Below are 26710 nucleotides of genomic sequence, written 5' to 3'. Positions count from 1 at the left end.
CACACACATTTAATACACACACACACACACACACACACACACACACACACACACTTAGTACACACACACACGCATGCACAAACACATACACAAACACACACACACACACACACACACACACACACACACACACACACAAACCAACGCACCCACATACCCCCACACACACATGACTATATCCTCATATCTTTCAGGCAGGGGCAATGTGTGACTTCATCTGATCACTATAGATACAACACGACATGGGAGAATAAACGCCAAACAACGTGTCTGTCGTGGTCATGGATGACGGGTTTTACAGAGATTGAGCTTAAGTTACATCAGGGGTCCTGACAGCAGCCATGTGGCCCCGCTCGTCCTCTGCTCCTCAGGCTGCTGATAGTCATTGTGAAGGCCATCCTACCAGCCCTGCTCCTGACCTGCTCACACCAGCGCAAGGCGGCCAAGTTGGTGCTTCAATAATGCTCCTCCAGTGCAAGGGAGTTTGTATGCAACACTGTGTTAGTTCCCCCCATGAGGGGGAGTTAAGGTGCAACACTGCATTAGTTGTATAGTTAACAGTGTTGCACTAAACTAACTCATTCGCAGCAGTTTGCTCAAGAAACATTCAACTGTGGGAATTGGGGGGGGGGGAGTCAAGAAGAAGAGCAGAGCAGAGAATTCTCATTTTCTAGTGTCACACACTTGAAGATTGAGCTTTTATGGACATGCCATTTTTTTGGATTCACGAGAAACTGCACAGTTGCATAAACACTGAGACGATAGACGATAAACACAGACGTGCACATACACACACACATACACACACACACACTTGCACATTCAGACACACATATACACACACATACACACAAACACACACACATACATACACACACACCAAGATAAACACGCACACAACTTTACAACAGCAAGGCAGGGTGGGCAGAGTGGGGCAGGGTGTAGCTGGCTGAAGCCGGGTGGGGCAGGGTGTAGTTGGGTGTAGCCGGGTGGAGCAGGGCTGAGCAGGGCAGGGTGGAGCAGGGCGGGGCAAGGTGGGTCAGGGTGGGGATAGGGTGGGGTGGGTGTGTTTCTAGAGGTGGAGGGATATGGGATGCCTAGGCTCACAGGGATTTGGGAGTTGTTCTGGATCGGACATAGTGAGGGAACGAGACAATGCCTTTGTAGCCAACCCTCTCCCCCCCACCTCTTCCTCCTCCAGCCCAACCCGCTCCATCCCCCGGCCTCCGCCAGCCAGCCTCTGGAGGAGCAGGCGGAGGCTTTCATGCCGGCTCCCCTAGCAGACCCCTTTCAGTGAGCCGTGGGGAAGAGCAGGGCTGTGGACCTCAGGGGCATAGCAACCGCCCAGCACCACTCGGGTCTTCAACACACACAACATGAACTTCTTCATCATGATTGCTCTCCTGCTGCATTCAGGCCCGCTGATACATTCATTACTGACTCCAATGAGAATGAACGTGACATTTGGATGGTGATACTGGACTCTACACTCTGGAACTATGCAACAGTGTGTTAACAGTGTCAACACAGTGTACTTTCTCTCCCACTCTTCCCACTGTCTCTCTCTCTCTCTCCTCCCACTGTCTCTCTCTCTCTCTCCTCCCACTGTCTCTCTCTCTCTCTCTTTCTCTCTCTCTCTCTGGTCTTTGTTGGCCCACCGAGTCGAGGGTCTTTGCAGGCGATTTGCACGCTCCATCTGTGGAATCTATCATGGCTTTGCCCGCCCCTCCCTCCGAGGAGGCTGTCACCTGCCCCGTGAGGTGGGGGTGACATGTTGCTGTGTGCAAGCATATGTGTGTGTGTGTGTGGGTGAGGTATGTGTGTGTGTGTGTGTGTGTGTGTGTATTCACGCACACACACCCCTCTTTACCATGACGCCGCCGCGTGCCACCCTGATCCGATCGCATCCATTCGGGCCAACAGCGGCGAGTAAACCTCAGCCAATCAGATTACAGCCTGGTGCCACCGTGCCTTCGACACAGCTCTCACTGCCGCCTGCTGTGAGCACTGGACGTGGAAGTGCAGTGTTTACACAACCTTGTAAACACAACCTCTCTCTCTCTCTCTCTTCCAGAGCATCAGTGAGAGAGAGAGAGAGAGAGGGGGGGGGGGGGGGGATAGATTGTGGTGTTTAGGAAGTGAGTACTATGTGTGTCGGGGAGGGGGGATGGGGTTTGGGAAAGAAAACTGTTTAATTTCACTAAACTGATGCCTGGTGTTGGGGGGGGGGGGGGGAGAGGGGGGATTAACGGGTGGGGATAATAAGGCTTAATGTCCACTGAGGTTGTAGACACAGAACCCACAGTGTGTGTGTGTGTGTGTGTGTGGGGGGGGGGGGGGTGGGGGGGGGGGGGGTGTATTTGTTTGTGCATGTGTTTGTTGCGTGTGTTTATGCATTAACACGAGAAAGGGAGAGAGAGAGAGAGAGAGAGAGAGAGAGAGAGAGAGAGAGAGAGAGAGAGAGAGAGAGAGAGAGAGAGAGAGAGAGAGAGAGAGATGGAGCGGGAGAGAGAGAGAGCTTTGGGGGACAGGGGGAGTCCAGCGACCTTATGTGTTGCTGTTTCCTTCCCTGGTCAAGTGAGCAGCGCCTTCAGGCTGGAGGGGGGGGTGTTGCTCAGTGGTAAATTGTGACATGTTGCCCCCACCCCCGCCCTTCCAAAATAAGAAAAAAAAGAGAAAGGCCCCAAAACAAAACAAAGGCAGGGGAGACAAGTGGTGTATTGCTGTGGGCGGGCCGGGGGCTGCTGAGTGCCAGGCCCACTGCATTAAGCAGTACATAGAAGTCCGGCCAGATGCCGGCCCATTATGGCTCTACTGACAGCCCATCTGGGCCCCGCGTTTTGGCGGGGTAAGGAAAAGAACACTTGTGTTTAGTGTCTATGTTTGTTTGTGGTGTGTGTGTGTGTGTGTGTGTGTGTGTGTGTGTGTGTGTGTGTGTGTGTGTGTGTGTGTGTGTGTGTGTGTGTGTGTGTGTGGTGTGATTGTTTGTAGTGTGGTCTGTGTGTGTGGTGTTGGTGGGTGTGTTTGTGTGGTTGAGTGTGTGTGAGTGTGTGTTGGTAGGCGGAGGATGTTCTTTGACTTTTTAAGAGGAGCCCTGACCTTCAAAGCTAAGAGAGCGAGAGAGAGAGAGAGAGAGAGAGAGAGAGAGAGAGAACTAGAGAGAGAAAGAGAGAGAGAGAGAGAGAGTGAGAGAGAGAGAGAGAGAGAGAGAGAGACAGTGGGAAGAGTGGGAGAGAAAGCACACCGTGTTGACACTGTTGTGCAAAGTTCCAGAGTGTAGAGCCAGTATCACCATCCAAATGTCACGTTCATTCTCATTGGAGTCAGTAATGAGAGAACTAGAGAGAGAGAGAGAGAGGGGGGGGGGGGGGGGGGGGGGGGGCCGGCGGGGAACAACGATGGAGTCAGAGGCACAGGGGATGCCTGACTCACTGTCTCTCTCTCTCTGTTTCCCATCGAGACCAGTAACATCCAATAGAGACCGGCAACATCCAATAGAGAACGGCAACATCCAATTGAGACCAGCAACATAGACCAGCAGCATCCAAAAGAGACCAGCATCACCCCTTAGAGACCCGCAACATCCAATAGAGACGAGCAACACCCAATAGAGACCAGCAACATCAAATAGAGACCAACAAACTCTCATAGAGACCGGCAACATCCAATATAGACCAGCAACATAGACCAGCAGCATCCAAAAGAGACCAGCATCACCCAATAGAGACCCGCAACATCCAATAGAGACGAGCAACACCCCATAGAGACCAGCAACATCAAATAGAGACCAACAAAATCTCATAGAGACCGGCAACATCCAATATAGACTAGCAACATAGACCAGAAACAACCAATAGAGACCAGTAAAATAATAGAGACCAGAAACATCCCAGACCAGCAACATAGACCAGAAACATCCAATAGAGCCCAGCAACATCCAATAGAGACCAGAAACATCACATATAGACCAGCAACATCCAATAGAGACCAGCAACATAGACCAGCAACATCCCATAGAGACCAGGAACATCAAAAAGAGACCAGCAACATAAAATAGAGACCAGGAACGTCCAATATAGACAAGCAACATCCCATAGAGACCAGCAACTTCCAATAGAGACCAGTTACATCCCTTAGAGACCAGCCACATCCAATAGAGACCAGAAACATCCAATAGAGACTAGCATTATCCCTGAGAGACCAGCAACATCCAATGTATACCAGTAACATCCAATTGAGACCAGCAACATCTTATAGAGACCAGCAACATCTGATAGAGACCAGCAACATAGACCAGCAAAATCCAGCAGAGTCCAGCCACATCCAATAGAGACCAGCAATATCTCTGAGGGACCAGCAACATCCAATAGATTCCAGCAACATCCAATTGAGACCAGCAACATCTAATAGAGACCAGCAACATCTGATAGAGACCATCAACATAGACCAGCAACATCCAATAGAGATCAGCAACATCCCATAGTGACCAGCAACATCCAATAGAGACCAGCAACAAAGACCAGCAACCTCCAATAGAGACCAGCAATATCCAATAGAGACCAGCAACATCAAATAGAGAATAGCAACATCTCATATAGACCAGCAACATACAATAGAGACCAGCAAGATCCAAGAGACAAGTGACATCTAATAGAGTTCAGCAACATAGACCAGAAACATCCAAGATTCCCGCAACATTCAATAGAGACCAGCAACATCCAATAGAGACCAGTACCATCCAAGAGAGACCAACAACATAGACCAGCAAAATCCAAGAGAGACCAACAACATAGACCAGCAACATCCCATAGAGACCAGCAATATCCAATAGAGACCAACCACATCCAATGGAAACCAGCGACATCTCATAGAAACACAGGAAATACAGGAGTAAATCTAAAGCACTTCTCTTTCCAATATCTCTTGCCAGGAACTACGTCATGTTCACATGTACCACAGACAGGTTGTGGGTGCTAATCCCTCCATCGTCTGACTTCCTGGAGCTGACAGTGAGTAGCTGAGGTCCGGGGTGAACAGCCATGAATAAAGCTGAATGATAAATAAATAATCCATCCCAGAATACACAGCAGACTTGGACGTCTGGATGTGACTCATATTTAGACTTTTTACAGCAAGAAAACACATTATACATGTTTTATTTTGGAGTCTTAAAAGCTATGTATTTCGTGTAGCAAATAGGTTTATGCAACCAGAATCTGACACAGAGGAAACAGCTTCAACAGGTCAGACTTAGTGTTGTTCAGTGGTCGGTGATACACACAGCTCTGCTGATTGACAGCTGCCCGTCTCTCTGACCATGCCCCTCCACGGCAGCCCTGACGCCTCTCCCACAGACTTATCCAGACCTCATCCATATCACTGGTTGGTTTTAATTGTTCTTATTTTCTTTATTTTTCCCCATATATGGCGTGCCCTATAATATATAATGCAGAGATTGCAGTTGGATGAAGTGGATAAAGAGGCTCCTTATATGGCGCTCCATTCAACTTGACCTCTGCCGGCTCAACCATGACCCACACACACACACTAGCCGCCCCCCAATCCATGCCCCTCGCAAAAATACCCCCGATTTCAAAGTTAGTATGCATTCATTAATTGCCCTTTGAATGGATATCAGAAAGTCACAATAAGAAAGGGAGAGAGAGAGAGAGACGGCCTGAGGGTACTCACTGCTTTGCCCCTGATGTCCCCCCCCCCCCTTCCCCAGTGCCCATGGGCACAGTAAAGTTGTGACACATTCTTGCTGCAGACGAGGAGACGGACAGAGCTCCACCACACTCTAGGCTCAGGGCACGGTTTCCTCGCCTATGTTATGTCCCGCAGTTCTTGGTCTGAAAAACTTAGAAATCATGGTCAATCATTTCTGAAAACTATTTATATCAGTATAAATAGTATTTTCTTAGAAAAAAACGTTCCCATATTCTTACCCACAACACACATGCAGCCAAACACAGACACGACCACACACAAACACACACACACCCTCTTCTGCCATCCTTCTAGTACATATACTGCCCCCTAGTAGTGGATAAAGAGGCTCCTTATTCTATGGCGCTCCATTCAACTTGACCTCCGCCGGCTCCTCTCACCCTCTCACTTCAAACCGTGATAGAGCTCAATGTGGCCCCTCCATCACAGAGGACGGGGGTGGTCCAGGGTGTGTGTGTGTGTGTGTGCGTCTCGGGGGACACCCCCTATAAAAACCATGACACACACACACACTAGCCGCCCCCCAATCCATGCCCCTCGCACAAATACCCCCGACTTCAAAGTTAGTATGCATTCATTAATTGCCCTTTGAATGGATATCAGAAAGTCACAATAAGAAAGGGAGAGAGAGAGAGAGAGAGAGACGGCCTGAGGGTACTCACTGCTTTGCCCCTGATGTCCCCCCCCCCCCCTTCCCCAGTGCCCATGGGCACAGTAAAGTGGTGACACATTCTTGCTCCTGACGAGGAGACGGACAGAGCTCCACCACACTCTAGGCTCAGGGCACGGTTTCCTCACCAACGTTATGACCCGCTAGGCCACAATTTTGCACGGAAGAGCTGGGAATGGCAACTTACAACTTAGTGAAGTACAAAAAAGTATGAAAGGTTCTTTTAAATCTGACAGCCGAATCCCTGACGCGTTGGTAAATGAAGATGTTTTAAACACATTCATGAAAAGCGTGGGCTACTTTAATCCGTTATGTTTTGTGAGTGCGATAATATTGAACTATCCAGCATCAAGCAGAGATTATGTGCACAGTTGTGACATTGAAAGGCCATTTCAAGACAAGAATATGAGGAATATGATTTTAAGCTACAGTATAGGAATATAGTCTGTGATACAAATACATAAATAAACATCAGTCTACAAAGACAGTATATTCATATTCAAACATTTGAACAAAATAAACATCAGTCTACAAAGACAGTATATTCATATTCAAACATTTGAACAAATATCAAACAATATTATGCATAAGTTGAAGTTCTTTTTATAAAGGCTGTAGCTTGTTCTGTTTCAAAACTACACAACTATTTGTTGCAGGGAATGACTACTCACTCCTCTCCTCTCCTTCCCTCTCCTCTCCTCTCCTCATATCCTCCCCAGCTCTCCCCTCCTTTAATCTCCTCTCCTCTCCCCTCGTCTCCTCAATACCTCCTCCCCCCTCCCACTTCAGTTCCTCTTCATTGCCCGCATTATTTACACAAACAAATCCTGCTCCGTTCCTTCAACAAAGCCTGCTCAACCTTTCTGCTATTTCATGTCTTATGGGCTCCCGGCTGCCCTTTGTGCGGCTGCCTTCTGACCTGGGCGCTGGGTACAATGAGCTGGAGAATGGAGGCTGCAGAATGGAGGCACGATGGAGGAATGCGCCTAAATAAACCAAATGATGACATGATGACTGCGCTCACCTTGGTTAAGGCTTTCTCTTCCTCACAGATCCCTGGCTTATTCAATTAGCTCCATCCAGGATCTCCTTTCACCAAATAAAGTTATCCCCTTCTGACTGTTTGCATTGAAGAGTGGAATGTGTGTGTGTGTGTGTGTGTGTGTGTGTGTGTGTGTGTGTGTGTGTGTGTACGTGTGTGTGTGTGTTTGTGTGTTTGAGTGTGTGTGAGTCTATGTGTGTGCGTGTGTGTGAGTGACTGTATGTGTGTGTGTGTGTGTCTGTGAGTGTGTATCCGTGTGCGTGCATGTGTGCGTGTGTGTGTGAGTGTGTGTGGTTGTGTGTGTTCGCGTTTCTGTGTGTGTGTGTGTGGGTGTGTTTGTCTGTGAGTGTGTATCCGTGTGTGTGTGTGTGTGTGCGTGTGCATTTCTGTGTGTGTGTGTGTGTGTGTTTATGTGTGTGTGTGTGTGTGTGTGTGTGTGTGTGTGTGTGTGTGTTTGGAATCTTCCAGGCCCTCCAAAAACTGTGTATGTATCATTAGGCTAATTTCCCCACTGAAGAAATAAATACACTGCTGGCCACTGGCCAGAAGAGGGCCAGGGGCCAGTCGAGGGCCAGGGGTAACAGAGGGCCAGGGCCAGTAGAGGGCCAGGGGCCAGTAGAGGGACAGGGGCCAGCAGAGGGACAGGGGCCAGCAGAGGGCCAGGGGCCAGCAGAAGGCCAGGGGCCAGTCGAGGGCCAGGGCCATTAGAAGGCCAGGGGTCAGGAGAGGGCCAGGCGTAGAGGGCCAGGAGCCAGCAGGGGCCAGTAGAGGGCCAGGGGGCGGCAGAAGGCCAGGGCTAGTAGAGGGCCAGGGGCCAGTAGAGGGTCAGGGGCCAGTCGAGGGCCAGGGGTATGTGTGTGTGTGTGTGGTGTGTGTGTGTGTGTGTGTGTGTGTGTGTGTGTGTGTGTGTGTGTGTGTGTGTGTAATCTTCCAGGCTAATTTCCCCACTGAAGAAAGATACACACTGCTGGCCCCTGGCCAGAAGAGGGCCAGGGGCCAGTGGAGGGCCAGGGGTAGCAGAGGGCCAGCGCCAGTAGAGGGCCAGGGGCCAGAAGAGGGCCAGCAGGGGGCCAGGGGCAGCAGAGGGCCAGGGCCAGTAGAGGGCCAGGGGCCAGCAGAGGGCCAGGGGCCAGCAGAGGGACAGGGGCCAGTCGAGGGCCAGGATCAGTAGAGGGCCAGGAGCCAGAAGAGGGCCAGCAGAGGGCCAGGGGCCAGCAGAGGGACAGGGGCCAGTCGAGGGCCAGGGCCAGTAGAGGGCCAGGGGCCAGAAGAGGGCCAGGAGTAGAGGGCCAGGAGCCAGCAGGGGCCAGTAGAAGGCAAGGGGCCAGCAGAGGGCCAGGGGCTTGTCAAGGGCTAGGGGCAGCAGAGGGCCAGGGGCCAGTCGAGGGCCAGGGGGAGCAGAGTGCAAGGGGCAAGTAGAGGACCAGGGGCCAGTAGAGGGCCAGGGCGGGCAGTAGAGAGCCAGGGGCCAGTAGAGGGCCAGGGGCCAGCAGAGGGCCAGCAGGGGGCCAGGGGCAGCAGAGGGCCAGGGCCAGTAGAGGGCCAGGGGCCAGCAGAGGGCCAGGGGCCAGCAGAGGGACAGGGGCCAGTCGAGGGCCAGGGCCAGTAGAGGGCCAGGGGCCAGAAGAGGGCCAGGAGTAGAGGGCCAGGTGCCAGCAGGGGCCAGTAGAAGGCAAGGGTCCAGCAGAGGGCCAGGGGCTTGTCAAGGGCTAGGGGCAGCAGAGGGCCAGGGGCAGCAGAGGGCCAGGGGCCAGTCGAGGTCCAAGGGTAGCAAAGGGCCAGGGGCTAGCAGAGGGCCAGAGGCCAGTAGAGGGCCTGGGGCTAGCAGGGGCAAGTAGAGGGCCAGGGGGCAGTAGAGGGCAAGGGGCCAGTAGAGGGCCAGGGCCCCACAGAGGGACAGTAGCCAGTAAAGGGTAAGGGCCCAGCAGGGGGCAGCAGAGGGCCAAGGGCCAGTAGAGGGCCAGGCAGGAGCAGAGGGCAAGGGGCAAGTAGAGGGCCAGGGGCCAGTAGAGGGCCAGGGGGGCCAGTAGAGAGCCAGGGGCCAGTAGAGGGCCAGGGGCCAGCAGAGGGCCAGGGGCCAGCAGAGGGCCAGGGGCAGCAAAGGGCCAGGGGCCAGCAGAGGGCCAGAGGCCAGTAGAGGGCCAGGGGCTAGCAGGGGCCAGTTGAGGGCCAGGGGGCAGTAGAGGGCAAGGGGCCAGTAGAGGGCCAGGGGCCCGCAGAGGGACAGTGGCCAGAAGAGGGTAAGGGCCCAGCAGGGGGCAGTAGAGGGCCAGCGGCCAGTCGAGGGCTAGCGGCCAGTAGAGGGCCAGGGGCAGCAGAGGGCCAGGGGCAGCAGAGGGCCAGGGGCCAGTAGAGGGCCAGGGGCAGCAGAGGGCCAGGGGCAGCAGAGGGCCAGGGGCCAGTAGAGGGCCAGGGGCAGCAGAGGGCCAGGGGCAGCAGAGGGCCAGGGGCCAGTAGAGGGCCAGGGGCAGCAGAGGGCCAGGGGCCAGCAGAGGGCCAGGGAGCAGCAGAGGGCCAGGGGCCTGTAGAGGGCCAGGGGCCCGCAGAGGGACAGGGGCCAGAACTGGGCCAGGGGCAGCAGGGGGCCAAGGGGCCAGTACTGGGCCAGGGGCCAATGCAATCTTAAATGTGTATCCAAGGTGAATGAATGGTGCGAGGGCTCAGGGCCACAGTCCTCTCTCTTTATACTTACGATGCAGTGTTTACCAGCATTTAGAGATCCTTCTCTCCCTTTAAATTGGATCGTTCATCTGTATTTATAACGAAAACTGAGCAAATTTATATTTTTTACAAAATTATTTTTTCTCTTTCTTCCTATATTTCAAAATGTATTTATCATAAAATGTACAAAATGTTACGATTTAATTGATGAACAATAATCCAAGCTTTAAATGGCTAATGGTGTTTGTGATCATTATAGACATGAGGGCAATTAACGTTTTGTTAAAAAAAGAAGAAATTTCCGTTTGATTTGAACAATCGAAAAGATTATACAGTAACAAAACAAAACTTTATTTACACTAAACTTACACTAAATCTACACTTTAGTTGTGCAGCATGTGTAGTTAAATCTAGAATAGGCTACTTCCTGGTCCTTTCCTTGTCTCTATAGACCTAAAGACTTCAGCGTCTGCTGATGAGTCGGCTATGAAAGGAGAGAGTTAGATACAAGATAGATGGTATGGTTAGTTTATATAGATTCCGATTTATTAGTAGGCTAATAATAATATTTATTATAACATTAACTAATAAATGATACAGGGAAGAATATACAAACTCTTAAGGTAGAATTTAATTGAAAAAAGTGTGTTAATCCAGCGACTCTGTGTGACTGAGCAGCCAGATATGAGGAGTTTGCACAGCGGGCCCCCAGGGGGGAGCGAGGCCCTCGCTCCCACATGAAAGGGAGATGAAATAAAAGAGTCGACTTAATCTGCTTGAAGAGCTTTGGGGAGCGAGAGGGGGTGATCTGGAGCCATACGCATGACGAGCGGGAGGGCCCCATTGTGGCCCCAGGCCCGGGCTTTGCAGGAGAACATTGGCCCCCATTCACCCGGCGCTCTTTAATACACTCCCTCGGTCATTAAATGTGACAGAGCACAAAATCTACATCGTTTAGAAGACATTATTAATGTTCAAACGGACACAACGGAGTATCAAAGAATCCATGGCAGACAGCGCTTCGCTCAAGGCAGTGGTTATTTGTGGCAGCATTCTGAAACATGTTTGGTTCATAAAACCATTTGAAGCAGTTTTAAGGAACACCATTTTTTTTGTCTTAAAAAAAATAAAAATAAAAACAAAATCAGAATAATCGTGTAAACAACTCGATCTCCTCGGGTTCACCTGAGGCCCTCCAGATACTTCTACAATTATTATTGAGCTTTAGACATGTAACAATAACAGCCATACAATTACACAGCAGAGGCCTTATCTTCCAGAGTGATAAGAAAAGTGCTCGATGCTTATGCTGTGTACACCCCTTATCTTTTCTCCCGCTTCACATTAAAGGTGCATGAGGTTTCTCTCACTTGTATCCTCACTCAGTCAACTCTTATAACTTTCTGTTTCCTGCTTTGGGATTCAGGTAAGCGGATGCACGAACGATATTTTCTGTGCGTTCAAGCAGCCTATGCACGTGCGCGTGTTATGCGCATGGTCGAGCGCGCACTCGTACGTTAGGCGGTTTCAGAGGTCGCATTGTCCTCGTGAATGGCAAGAAGCGGCTTCTTTTACTGATCCAAAAGGCTACGGCTCCCTGAATCATCCATCCTCCTCTGTCTTTCTCAGGCCTTGCTATTATTATTATTATTATTATTATTATTATTATTATTATTATTTTTATTATTTGAACAAATTACAATAAATATAATTATAATGATAATCATAATAATCAACAATATTGATTGTTGATTATTATGATTAACAATAATCATAATAATCAAAACAATCATAATGTTAACGATAATCATGATAACACCAATATAGTAATCTTACAATCAGAATATACCAAATTAAACATTTTGTAGTCCTAAACGGTGCTTGTTCCACGGCTATAGGGTTAGGCCACGGCCCCCTGAATCATTCCTCCTCCTCTGTTTTGCTCAGCCATTGTGCAGCAGATCTGCTCTCCGAAGGCTAGCTGAATCCTAAACAGGTCGCCTCCTTCATGGAGTCAGAGCTGCTTCTGAGCCGCCTTTTGTCCCCCGAGTCTCAATGGACTCCCGCCTCAGTCTCCAAGTTCATCCCAAGTGTCCGCTTGTTTGCGTCTTTGTTAGACGGATTGGCTCTCCAAACACCGATCATTGATCCATTGATCCATTAATCTGCTCATCTGGGGACGCGCACTGTAAAACGGCCCCAAGGGACGCGCTTCAGGTCCTCTTCCTGATCGATAAATCTAACCTAAATTCTCCACTGCACGTCTGCAATAGTCCTGCGTTGAATGTCCATCTATTCAACAGACGAGCAGGCTACACAACGAATATAAAGTAGAATATTATAATATCAAAATAATGTGTAATAATGGGACTAATAGGCCTCATGCTATAAAGGTTGCTAGGCTGCAACCAACATCCAGTTCAAGAACTCAGTGTGTAAGCACTTATTCATAATAATGATAGTAATAATAACAATAATCATAATAATAATAATAATAATAATAATAATAATGATAATAAAACAATAATAATAATTATTATTGTTGTTATTATCATTATTATTATTATCATCATTATTATCATTATTGTTATCATTATAATTATTTAAACAAATAACAATAATCATAATAAGAAGAAGAATTATAACAATATTCATAATAACTATCAGAATGATAAAAAAAAAAAAAAACAATCATAATGGTAAAAATAAGATTACAATTTTACAATTCCTACATATATATATATTTTGATATTTATATATATTTATATATATATTTTTATACATATATATTAATATCTTTAATATAATAATATTAATTGATATCTGCCCTTGTCCCCCTCAGCTCTGACGAGCCTCTCGACGGGATGGAAACCCACGCGCTGCGGCAACCCACGCGCACACACGCATACACGCACGAGCGCAAAGCATCCACAAGCGCACGTCTGCATCCACAGACACACACAGTGCAGAGCGCCGCTCCTGCAGAGGCGGTGGCCGGCGGTCCGCTCTACGGTGGGCCTCACGGGAGGACAAGGTCGATCAAGAGCTCAGAACCAACGAGCAACCGAGCGGCCCCATCACCCTCACGCAGCCCCGCTCCCCCCGGGGTCCACCCTCACGCCCCCCCGGGGTTCACCCTCACGCAACCCCTTCACAGTTGCTCCAAGTCCCGCAGTGAATTGACTAATATACCTCCTTATAGCTCACATCATGATCCAATGAGGGCACATTTCGTTGCGATGCGTTTTGAACATTGCTAAAAGCGTTCAGCAGTATAAGAGCAGCAGCAGATAATCAGGGTGAAGCTCTCTTACATCTGTCGCCCAGGATCCCCTCGATGCTATGTTTGGCCCGCCGCTCGCTCTCCTCAAGCTCCTTGCTCTCCACCTCCGCCTCCTCCTCCTCCAGCTTCCCGCCAAACTTACAGCGCACGATGCGACTGATGGAGCCCACTGGGGGGGGGGGGGGGGGGGGGGGGCAAAATTGACATCCAAAAATATCAAAACAACTTCTGAAAACCTTGATATTATCACTAATACATAGAGCACATGGTTCAGTCATGCAGCGAAGACTGCATGGAACAACAAGACGAAGACTTTAAGGCTGTATTAGCATCAGGTGGGGGAACATAACAGTAGAAAGCCAGTTTGTTAATGATTGGTGACCTGGTGACGGCGGTTTTGATCGGGGTGCTCAGAGCGCCGTCTGAAACCACTCTGCCCCCCATGTGGAAACACGAGGAACGCCACAGGGGTCCTCTACCTCCCGCTCACACATGCCCTCCTCCAGTAAGATCCAGTCTCCCAGCTCAACATACCCGGGTTGTCTCGCTTGTACTCCTCTATCCGTGTCTCCCCCTCCGCAGCGGCGCCCTGCTGGAGACACAAAAAACGAGGTCAGCTCCAGAGGTGGGCATCGGAAACACATGGATCACAGCCTCCGCGGTGGAGTGGGTTCTGAGGACCCTCTTGAGATGTCCGGTACCTTGGACTTGCTCCCGCCGATGGCCCCGGGCCGGATGGATCCCGTCTCCTGGTACCGGCACAGAATCTTGGACACGCAGCCGTGAGACACGCGTAGCTGACGGGAGATGACGCAGGGCCGGACGCCATGGTGGGCCATCTCCACAATCTGGTGGCGGATGTGGTTGGGCAGGGGTCGGCCGTTGATGAACACCCCTCCGAGCTGGTTCACACGCCCCTGGCCCAGCGGGGTGGAGACTGGACAAGAGGACGTGATAACTGAAGGCGGAATACCTGGTGCCACTACCACTTGAACACTTTACACTTACACTTGACATTTTACTTTATTACACCTCATTACTTATTTTTACTTACTACCTCTGTTTTAGTTTCTCTTATTATTACTTACTCTATTTTATTTGATTATATTATTTATTATTATTATGGTATATTATTGTTATCTAGTCTGCTTATCATTTATAATTTTTCTGCTCTTTATTTTTCATATTTCTTTACTTATATTTATTTACTTTATCTTGTATTGTTATATGTTCCTGTTGAGGAACCAACCCTAAGAATTTTACTCTTGTGTACTTCTGATTCTGATTAATAATCTGATTCGGAATAACATCAAGAATAGAAGATCTGCTCTGCGCTTTAGGTCAGAAACCAGCTGGAATGATGCGTCTCAAACCAGCGGAGAGTTGAGAATAAGAACTTTAAAATAAAGAGTAAGCTTGAATTTATTTGACACAAAATATTTTCATCAAACTATTCTAGGTTATACACCACCGAGAGAGACGGAGAGATGGACAGCGTTAAACGAAGGAGTCCCTAGTTGTCCTTCCCCTTTTTGTGTTTTGTATCTTATTTAATTTCGAAGTTCAACAATCAGAATCAGAATTACTTTTATAACATCTTATTTTACAAGTACACAAGGGTGCAATTCTTAGGCTTGGCTCCGCAAGAGCTACATACAACTATACAAGATAAAATAAATAAAGATACGTTAATATAAAAACAAGTCAAAGTAAGTAGTAGAAGTTGTAGTGGTACATTAACCCCTTAAATATATGTCATTTAGCAAGTGTAATTGAAAGATACCCTACTATATATTGTTCATATGTCCCATTAGGAAAGGCGCGCCTGGTGGTCTTTACCTTCCAGAGGGAAGCCGGTGCGGGGGTAGTTGTGAGCCAGCGTGGGGCTCATCATCCTGGGGATGCCTCAACGACCCCGTCCCCCGGCGGAGTCCTGTGGACTGGTTTACCTAATGGTTTCCAATGGAAATAAAAGTTCCTTCAACAAAGGCTCTCTGACGTTGTTGAGTTCCGAACCGGTTATACAAAGTCGCGCTTTCCCGAAAAGAACCGTAGTGTCCGGGTGTGAGCTCCTGCCTCTTCACGAGCTGCGCCGAATAATACAAGTGAGCAGATCTGGTTTTCTTAGTGCGTAATGTGGAGAGAGAGAGCAGATCTGTTTTTCTTAGTGCGTAATTTGGAGAGAGAGAGCAGCTGAGTGTCCGGAACGGCGGAGACACAGCAGCAGAGGACAGCGCCGCGGTCGGTGTTGTTTGTCGACATGGTCCAGAGTGAGAGGAGGAGATGGTCCAGAGGAGATCAGTACTTCTTAGGTACTCTCTCAATGTGTCTGTTTCCGTCAGTTTGGTGATCTCCTATTGGTGGAGCTTGACGCTCGGTCCAGGGCGCTGCGTAACGATTGGTCCATAATGAGAGAGTCGCTCCTTGGAGAAGCTCTCACACAACTGCCTCGCACAGACCCGGGGTTAGATCGATGACCTTTCGAGACAGATGTCATTCCGATAAACCTTGCCACAACTTAATAGATCATTGGATACGAATGATTATACATTAAATTAATACAGAAAAAAAACATAAAACGAATGCATAATCTTCGGTGATTGTAATCGGGAACATTTCGTGGATTTTGCCCAGATTTCATCGAATGAGTTTCCATTTGAATGCCTTTAACCCGAGGAATGGACTGTAAGGTCTCCATAACACCGGAGGAATGGGCTGTGGGTCTCCAGAGCACTGTAACCCGAGGAATGGACTGTAGGTCTCAAGTACACTGGAGGAATGGACTGTAGGTCTCAAGAACAACGGAGGAATGGACTGTAGGTCTCCAGAACACTTAAACCAGAGGAATGGACTGTAGGTCTCCAGAACACTTTAACCCGTGGAATGGAATGTAGGTCCCCAGAACACTTTAACCCGAGGAATGGACTGTAGGTCTCAAGAACACCGGAGTAATGGACTGTAGGTCTCCAGAATACTCAAACCAGAGGAATGGACTGTAGGTCTCCACTCCAGAACACTTAAACCAGAGGGATGGACTGTAGGTCTCCAGAACCCCTTAACCAGAGGAATGGACTGTAGGTCTCCACTCCAGAACACTTTAACCCGAGGAATGGACTGTAGGTCTCCAGAACACCTTAACCCGAGGAATAGACTGTAGGAATGGACTCAAGGCCTCCTAAAAACTTTGGAGGAATGGACGGTAGGTCTCCAGAACACTTTGGAGGAATGGACTGTCGGTGACCAGACGGGCCAGCTCGGCCCAGCGGGTCGCGTGTCCCAGCGGGGGTTGACGCCAGGGAGGCCCGTAAGCACGACTTTATGGTGTTTGAATGTAATATTGTGGTAACGGTATGGACGGACCTCTGGTACAATGAAGGGGATATACTGTGGTATTGTTTCTAAAGGGTATCTGTTCATGTTTATTTTCCCTAATTCATTCGAATTGGCGCGTTTAAGTGGATTTAATTTCCACACTGAACGTTGATATGCCTCTCTATTTCAAAATATCTTTCGAATGGTTTATATGCTATTATATGCTCACTATTTCAGTACTTCTTTTTAGAAAGACTGAATCGAAACCACTTCACCTTACTTGGGTAAAAGTTTAAGTCAAAATCACCTTCGGTGTTATCAATAATATACCATTCAATAAAAACACATAGGCTTTAAGCCTACAATAAAATAAAAAAATGGTACCTTTTTTTTTTTCTTCAGTAATTTACAGCGTTTCACATGACCGGGTCTGAGGGCATATTTGGCTTCATTTGGGCCTATCTCTATTGTTCTTGAAACCTAAGTCATTCCTTTAGTGATCATGTTCCTCTTTTGGAATTTGGGGGTTAGGAGCAGGAGAAGCTGGGTGCCTTCAACCGGATAGACACTTTATTTCATTTTTAACCACACGCATTTGCATATACGGCTACATAAGGGGTTTAAATAAAATTTGTAGTGAATTTAGATAGAGACCTTTAGATGTTCTGCCAACAATATCTCCTGAAGAGATCAAATATTCTTCTATGTCATGCATTTAACGGGAAATCTTAAAAGCTTAAAACATCTGTTTAACTGGCCTCTCGCTGTCATTAAAAGGTCGCGCTGTCATTAAATAATTATGAAGGAAAGATGTTGATGGTCCACTTAATGGAATCCTTTGCCTCCTGCAAAGCAATAGCTGAATGTCATTTTAAGCTTTTTCATGATGCTATGATCGGGATTCGAACTCTCAACCTGATGATCACTTGTACAAGGCAGTATCTCACTGAGCCACTAATAAACCTGAACTGAAACCTCGTTCACATGGTCAAAATGTCTATTGATGAGCATATAACATCCAGAAAACTCCAAGCACACATTTCTCAAGTGAAACAAGGGCTTTATTAAGGGCGGAACCTAATCCCCGCATCCAATCCATTAGGGGGAGGCCTCAAAGTCACAAACAAGGATTCGAACTCTCAACCTAATGATCACCTGTACGAGGCATTATCCGCTTGAGCCACTGATAAACCTGAACTGCAACCTCGTTCACATGGTCAAAATATCTATTGATTAGCATATAACATCCAGAAAACTCCAAGCACACATTTCTCAAGTGAATTAAGGGCTTTATTAAGGGCGGAACCTAATCCCAGCATCCAATATATTATCCCCGGGAGGCCTCAAAGTCACAAACATGGCTTTATGAGGAATTAATGAGTTACGTTTAACTCAATAGGAACAGACTCATGTGGCAATATTCTAGCTTATTCGATGCACACAACCCTACCTACACTACCACAAATTCCCATACAATATTTACCTGAATCTCATTCCAACTAAGGCATATCCAGCTATTGGCTGAGGTGTCTGGAACAGAAATCCAAATCGTCTGAAGCCTTCAAAAACCAAACGGGAAACACATAAATGTAAACGTTCACAGTTAATTCCACACATATTAAACCACAACACATAGTAAGTAGTCATTGTTTCATTGTTAACATTCTACAGGTTAACTATGAAATCAATCAATGCGTCAATAAATAAATGCTTGGAAATAAATTCAGAGTATCTGAGACTTGAGTTTATCAGGCAAAGCTATTCTAAAATAAGCTATTTACTTATTTCTTGTAAGAAACTTTTTGTTTCAGCATGTTTCAACCTTGTGCGTTAAGGTTGGAACCACAGCCTGATTGGCCCACTCCCCAGACTGGGGCAGGGGAGCTCCATGTTGTCAAGTAAGATCAACCGGTTTGGCTTAATGGATATTACAGCCAGCGTCCAAGCGTGAGAAGCAAAACGTAATGGTTTCAGCCAACGTGGTGTACAAAACCAACTTCTCGTCAGGCCTGAGGAGCTCACATTCGTTCTGTGTGTGCGTGCCTCCTGAGCGCCAGAAGAGGGCGCGCTGGAGCAGTTTACTTTTGGAATAAGAAACTGCCTCCTGAATGAAATCAAAATCAACTCAATGGCAATTCAGCTTTTCTTTATTACTGAAATGAGTTTATGTATGTAAAACATCACATAAGGATAATTTCTCTGTGCAAATACATATTGGTACCGTAACAGCCATAAGAACAACCACCACAAATTCCCATACAACATGTTCTATAGGTCCTCTTAAATAAATACAATAAGCTTACATGGGGTTTTCTCAAAATACACTCTTCAACTTGTGGCAAATAACAGAGTGAAAGTGCATTACGTTAAATAAAAGGTTTTAAGCTGGCATTAAGGTCAATCTGGGAAAATGTGCGTAGCTTTTGCCTCATTCGCAGTACACATGTAATACGTGCTGTGACAGAAACACACGTTATTGAACCAGAAAGTACATGTAGGCCTATGGTCTGAGTCCTGACACGCTAAGAGCGTGTTGTCTGCTGTAGGGTCCGCACTCTGTACAGAGGACTGTGACGTCTCTGACACCGTGAAAGGAGAGACATTACAGAGGACTGTGACGTCTCTGACACCGTGAAGGGGGAGACATTACAGAGGACTGTGACGTCTCTGACACCGTGAAGGGGGAGACATTACAGAGGACTGTGACGTCTCTGACACCGTGAAGGGGGAGACATTACAGAGGACTGTGACGTCTCTGACAACGTGAAGGGGGAGACATTACAGAGGACTGTGACGTCTCTGACACCGTGAAGGGGGAGACATTACAGAGGACTGTGACGTCTCTGACACCGTGAAGGGGGAGACATTACAGAGGACTGTGACGTCTCTGACACCGTGAAGGGGGAGACATTACAGAGGACTGTGACGTCTATGACACCGTGAAGGATGAGACATTACAGAGGACTGTGACGTTGCTGATCCCGTGGAGGAAGTGTTTTGGTGTATATTTCTAAATCTCTCTTTGGCTTCTAAAACACTCCTCGCCAATATCATAAATACTGAGCTCAGCCTGCCTTACAAACCTTGGTTTCCAAAACCCTGAAAATAGATTAAAAAAAAAAACGGCAACAATTTCAACAATGATAATAATGATAACAGTAAAAATAATACATTTTCTCCAGATCAAAATAAATAAGCCCCGAGATGGAAGGCTGAGAATACCCTGTCTGCTCCGTCTCTGACCACCTGTCTGATCCCCTCTGACCGCCTGTCTGTTCCCCTGTGACCGCCTGTCTGGTCCTCTCTGACCGCCTGTCTGGTCCTCTCTGACCGCCAGTCTGGTCCCCTCAGACCGCCTGTCTGGTCCTCTCTGACCGCCTGTCTGGTCCCCTCAGACCGCCTGGTCCTCTCTGACCGCCTGTCTGGTCCTCTCTGACCGACTGTCCGGTCCTCTCTGAGTGAAGAACCATTTCTCAACAATCACAGAATCATGTGACACGGCCTGATTGAGCATTTCCAGTAGCCAGTGCATTGATTGATTGATTGGATTGAGTATTTCATTGGTCGGTAGACTGATTGGGTGATTGGATTGAGCATGTCATTATTCTGTAGACTGATTGGATTGAGCATGTCATTGGTAGGTAGACTGATTGAATTGATATGTAGACTGATTGAGCATGTCTTTGGAAGATGGATTAGGTGGTGGCTGCAGGTCACTTTGGAGAGCAACAACGGGGAGAGGCACACAAGCGGAGAGACACAGGAAACTGCCCAACTGTCTCCCGCCTGTACTTGGTGTATCTAGCATGCAAAACCCATGACCCTGTGGGTGGGATCAAACACAGCTGCACTGGACCTGAACTGGTTCCTCATCAAGGACACTGATGAGGACAGGAGAGCATAGAGATCAGAGGAGTGTTTGACCCGAGGGACTGTCTGTACCCATGACTATTTACAGTAAAGATGGTGGATCCCATAATGTTTCACAATGAAAGTCAAACTAAATCCAGCTTCTTCATAGAGAATGTGTTATCATTTGCAGCTCTACTATGTAAGTGAAAGCTAGAAGAGTGAACGACAATATCATATACAGTGAGCGGTACGGAATATGCAATATCTTCCAGGAGAGGTTTTGGTCAAACACTTATAAGCACTTCACTTCTTCATCAAGCCAACCACCACAGTTCAGTGCTTGACCAAAAAACAGTCTGAATCCCTCACTACAGGGAGCCCAGTGCTCACATCACAAGGCCCTGGGGTGTTTTGTTATCATCGAAAGGCAATTTTTGTTAGATATATAGGTTCCTAGAAAAGGGTAAAGGAAGTAGGAATATCAGTATCCAGTATTATACACACACATACTCTCTCACACACACACACACACACACACACACACACACACACACACACACACACACACAAAAAAATAAAGGGGCCGTTCTCGGTCCAGACCCTATAGCTGCGGATCAGGCATTCCTCCGGGAGCTGTTGGTGGCGGTCGCGCGCCCCCCCGTCTCGTGCTCGGCCGGTCTGTATTTGAGCCAGCATATGAGCCACGTGACCACCACGGAGAACATGGCGAGGATGCTGGCCACGGACAGGCAGATGGGCCCGGCCGGGGAGGGGGGGCTGCCGTGGCTGTGCACGAAGATTAGGCCCATGAAAAGCAGCACGAGCATGGACAGGAAGGAGAAGACGACGCACACGCAGCCCGTGGTCAGCGCAACGCGCTTACAGCTCTGGCAGCTGTGGTAGTCTCGCACCGAGTCCCGCGAGAGGGTGGTGGCGGTGGACACGGGGTCGGAGGTGGTGGTGGAGGAGGGGGTGGCCTGGCCACCGCCGGACACCTCCTCCTCCCGCCGCAGCGCCACCAGGGCCGGGTGCAGCGGGGGCGGGAAGAGCGGCAAGGCGTCCTGCGGCAGGGGGTCGGAGTCTATGTAGAGCGGGAAGTCCTCTGTCACCTTGGTGTTGTTCGGCAGGTTCTGGATGCGGTAGTCCGGCACGGGCGTCCGGTGGCGGCACACCGGGCAGCTGACGCGCCACGGCCGCTCCTCGCGCAGGTGCAGCGCGGTGAGACACTGCTCGCAGAAGGTGTGCACGCACTCCAGCAGCTTGGGCGCGCGGCGGTCCAGGTCGAAGTAGTTGTAGCAGATCTTGCACTCGTACTCCTCGTAGGGGAATGGGGGCTGATGGTCCCGGCGGGGGGGCGCTGCCTCTACCTCCGCCATCATGTCATCCCTGGTCATCCCCTTCTCGGTGAACAAAGGGAGATGGAGGCGCGCGGTGGTGACGGTGTCTCTGGTCTCCCCCTGTCGGAGACACGTCACATCATACCGCTATGGCTGCATCGTGGCCGTGTTGTTGTTGTAAATCATCCCCACGATGTCCGGTCAAAGCACCCGACCGACTTCTCCCCCCCCCCTCCCCCCCCGCGCCTCTGATCGGGGGTCTGCAGACGGAAATAGCCTTCCGATCTGAGCCGCTTGCTGCTGGATATTGATGATGTAATGCGAACGATGGCAGAGCGGGTGAACACAGACAAGCAGAGAGAGAGAGAGAGAGAGAGAGAGAGAGAGAGAGAGAGAGAGAGAGAGAGAGAGAGAGAGAGAGAGAGAGAGAGAGAGCGAGAGAGAGAGAGTCTCGTGGATGATGTCCAGTCCCGTTCTCGTCTCTATATTCTAACAACGCGAATGGACCGCTATTTATTTGGATCTCCAACATAGCAGCTATAATTATGGTGGTAAAGGGTTATTTGGCCTTCTTCAAACATTTGGCTACTATAACTTTTTATCACATGACGTTTAACGTTTGTCGAAACTACACCTATTACACTATTATTTATAATGATATAATCCTCATTTTTAATTATATCACACATCTTGCTTCATGCTGATGTCAATCAACACATCTGTTTTTACATATATCTGCCAATGGATGACAAGCTAATGATTAACGTCAGCACATACCAAAAAAAAGCTATAGTACAGTTGCCTGACCACGCGAGGTGGAGATCTACATCACTCAGTCTCGGTTGCTTCATTGAGACTCGTTGCAGCCCTCCTCCGTCTCCTCCACCCCCTCCATCTCCAACCCTTCCCCTCCCTCCACCTCCATCCCCTCCACCTCCATCCCCTCCACCCCTCCACCTCTATCCCCTCCACCTCCACCCCCTCCACCTCCATCCCCTCACCAGTCCCTCCTGGTTGAATAAAGCGAACAACATCATATCCTTTAGATTTATTACACATGCACTCTTCATGGTGAACTCCTCTCAGTGTCTTAAGGTCGCACCTCTACCCAGTGGCGGACTGGGACAATAATTCAGGCCGGGAATTTGATGCCATTCCAGGCCACCCTTCTCATGCAGACCACCATACCTCTAGTTGTGTATTCTAACACTATTTGATAGTTAAAAGAGATTTAGGAGTGACCGATGAGTTATCTATTTGAATATATGATTTTCATTGAAAACCCTGTTTTCAAATGTTATAGCAATGGATGAATACTCAAAAACTATTGAGGACAGCAGCCATAGGATACACAAATGTACAAGGCAAGACACACAAAACAATGGGCCTATATTTGTAAAAAGAGAGACAAATACTAGCTTGGATGTTCAATAATTAACTTTACTTTCAAGCATCAAACATATAAAACATTTATCAAAACTGGAATATATTAATTTCTTTAAATTTAACAAGAAACAATGTAAGAACAACAAAGAAGAACTTAGAATACAATATTCACTCATTAGTGTCAATAAAGTAGATCACTAAGAGTAACCAGTCAGCAATTATCCCTAGTAAACCAGTAGGCGGCGCAGTAGCTCACTGCTCTCTGCCATCTTGTCAATAATGTCATCTTTGTCAAGTGCCATTAGAATCTCCTTCTCTGTTGCCATCAGCATGAATGCTTCTAAGTTCTCTTGATTGAGAGAGGTTCTCAGGCGATTCTTCACAAGTTTCAGAGTAGAGAAGGTCCTCTCACAGGCCACCTGTGAGACTGATAGTGTGAGGATGAACTTGTAGCCCAAACCAATGATATGATATGCATCTGTGAGCAGATTGTACTGTGACAGGAGTAAATAGCAGCATACCAGGCAGTTTTTACAGGTTGAACAACTTGTGCTCACAAACTCCACACTTTCATCAAGATCCTCTCCAGAGTTATCACTGGTGGTGGCAGCCCTGGTGTTGTACTCCTCTTGTAGTGATTGTTTGAGTCTTTCCCAGTGTTGTGCAAGGCTGGTCAGTTCAGCCTGCAATGCTTCAACAGTGGCACGGTCATCAAATTTCAACAAGCATTTGCTGAGCTCCTTCATGGCTGTGTTTGGAAGGCCCTTTTCTCTGATTTCAGGAAAGCGTTTAGGATCCATGCAGGAGACATCTGCACAGAGCACTGCATTTGCTGCATAACGATGGTGGATACTTTCCACAACAGTGTCCAGTATCACATTGTGGATTTTGATTTCATAACTTTTGTCAGCATTAGCAATGAGGTCATCTTCGGCCAATTCACCTGGCCTTCTCTTCTTTTTTTTTGTTCTCTTCTCTGGCAGAGCAGTTTGAGCTTCAGCATCACAGTTCTGCTGTTCTTCCAGAATGCCATTGGCCCACTCAACAAAGTTGTCTGCTGCCTTCTTCACACTCTGAAAGTCTCTTGCATACTTTCTCAGATTATCCTCTGTTCCAGTCACTAGGTGTTGTGCTGTCACAAAATCGATCCCACTTGTTTGCAAATATTTCGAGAGAGGGGATGTGTTCTCAAAGATCCTGAGATAAATCTCAGCTGTGCGAATCGTCTCATACCTTAGCAGAGCATCTTTGTACCCTTGGGCCTTGCTTCGGATAGAAGGTTTTATGGTCATGTCCTTTTCAATTTTCTCCCTAGTGATGATGACATCTGTGTAGAGTGCCTGGTTGGGCTTTGCAAAGCCTCCGAAGACTTTCTTCAATGCTTCATCTTTAGCCCACCAGCGTGTTTCACCAATGACACCTAGCCGCCTGCGTCTCTTGTCCTCAGTGGTTTCCTCCCATAGGTGCATGCGCTTATAGGAGTCTCGAATTAACACTGCAATGTCGTTCAGGAGACAGAAAAGGGATTTGCTTGCAACAACAACCCGAGTGGTGTCACTCAGCACAAGATTTAGGATGTGTGAGTAACACCAAATGTGGACTTGGTTGGGAGATACTTCTGTAATCAATGCAGAGAAGCCTCTGTATTTTCCCTGCATATTAGCTGCTCCATCTGTTGCGTTGCCAATGCAATGTTTGATGTCTATGTCCATCTTTGCGAGTGTCTCTTTTACAAGGTCCACAAAGTACTGTCCAGTTGATGACTCACAGTCAATGACAGCAATTAGTCTCTCATAACAGTAGACAACAGTAGTGACATATCGCAGAGCTACTGCACATTGGTCTTTGGATGTCAAATCCTGTGTTGTGTCCAGTTGTACAGAGAACATCCCTGCCCTTTTCACTTCAACAGCAATTGTCTGCTGAATCAATGACCTGATGACTTCAATAACTTTATTTACTGTCGTTTTGGACATCATTGTTACCAATGACCCTCTTCCTTTACTTCCCATCTGTTTTTTACTCTTCTCAATACAATCCTTAACGTGCTCTTGTAGGCAGACATCATATTTGCTCAGCAACAAAATTAGTTCAAGAAAGTCGCCATGGTTGCTGGCGATGTTTTCCAATGTATACGCAGCTTCTTGGCTGTGTCCTCTGTAGCTAAGCCCGCATTTACCGATAACTTTTACTACATTTATGACACGTTCCATGACCTGCCTCCTCTTTCTGATCTGCTCTCTTTGAATAGACATTTGTTTGTCACTCAAAAGGCTACAAATGTCTGCCCTGCTGGCTCTGAGAAAAAAGGCTTCTGCACTCTCTCTGTGAGTCTTGCTTCTCTCATGCTCCTGTACCCTGGCGATGTTTTCCAATGTATACGCAGCTTCTTGGCTGTGTCCTCTGTAGCTAAGCCCGCATTTACCGATAACTTTTACTACATTTATGACACGTTCCATGACCTGCCTCCTCTTTCTGATCTGCTCTCTTTGAATAGACATTTGTTTGTCACTCAAAAGGCTACAAATGTCTGCCCTGCTGGCTCTGAGAAAAAAGGCTTCTGCACTCTCTCTGTGAGTCTTGCTTCTCTCATGCTCCTGTACCCTCTGATGGGCATGTTTCCAATCATGCATCCCTCCTTTGGCAAATGTACTTTCACTGGCAGAGGGTTTTGCAAATGCTAGACATACTGAACAGAACAAGGAGTGAGTTCCTTCATTGTATGTCAGCCATTTTCTGTTGGTGCCATCTTTGGAATTGAATACATTAGGGATGATTCTTTGAGTGGTTTGTTTTGGGTGGTTCTTAAAAAATAAGTCATAGTCCTTGGGCTGAGGGCGGGCAAAATAATCAAATGAATGTTCTGTTTTCTCCCTTTCATTTTCTCCTGTGCTGGACTCTGAACCTGTCTCTCTCTCTCCCTCTTCCTCAACTTCAACGTCTGGTTGCTCTGCAGAATGAGATTGACAAGTATAGCCTGATTCTAAACTTGTATTACATATTATGCAGTCATCAATTGTATTCTTCCTGATTACACTCTTACTGATAGTTTCATTAATAAATCACCTATTAATCTAAAAGCATACTCTGTGTGCTCTTAAGTGGTACCTAGGAGGTCCTGCTCTGTTTCTGACTGTGTACCAACACTCTCCAGTTCTGCAGGAGCACTTGGGGTACCAGTGCTGCTGCTGGTTCCTTCTCCACCTTTGCAAGGAAAAACCTAAGAACAGGCCATGTTTTAAGTTTATTGCACTGCTGTTTACATTCAAACAATGTGTATTGCACACACAAACCAGAAAGACAGGTGTCTGTGAACACAGCCTATAAAGTTGATAGTCATACCATATAGAGCCTGTATATATTATTATGATAGTCAAACTATCATTTATGGTGCAGAATTACACTAAAGAAAACTGCCACAAAGCTGCAGCCTAATA

At 47.7% G+C, this 26710-nt stretch overlaps 2 protein-coding genes across 2 annotated transcripts in view; both read right to left on the bottom strand.

The window, feature by feature from the left end:
• Positions 1-15280, bottom strand: part of pax3b (paired box 3b) — a gene marked incomplete at its 5' end in the record, with an annotated part of 33358 nt that extends 18078 nt beyond the window's left edge. Inside the window, 4 exons of the mRNA XM_079732248.1 lie at positions 13418-13555; positions 13921-13978; positions 14088-14323; positions 15226-15280. Coding sequence (XP_079588374.1) covers positions 13418-13555; positions 13921-13978; positions 14088-14323; positions 15226-15280 — 487 coding nt within the window. The remainder of the gene's footprint in view (positions 1-13417; positions 13556-13920; positions 13979-14087; positions 14324-15225) is intronic.
• A 5884-nt stretch (positions 15281-21164) lies between these two features.
• Positions 21165-21926, bottom strand: rnf228 (ring finger protein 228; the record flags this gene model as incomplete). Its single annotated transcript, XM_079733753.1, has 1 exon — positions 21165-21926. One exon carries the CDS (start codon positions 21924-21926, stop codon positions 21165-21167), a length of 762 nt encoding a protein of 253 aa, XP_079589879.1.
• Between the last annotated feature and the right edge of the window lie 4784 nt (positions 21927-26710).

The sequence above is a fragment of the Pollachius pollachius genome (genome assembly GCF_949987615.1).
Source record: "Pollachius pollachius genome assembly, chromosome: 3".
Classification (NCBI taxonomy): domain Eukaryota; kingdom Metazoa; phylum Chordata; class Actinopteri; order Gadiformes; family Gadidae; genus Pollachius; species Pollachius pollachius.
Note: the sequence above shows the minus strand (reverse complement) of the source record. Positions and strands in the feature narration are given on the sequence as shown.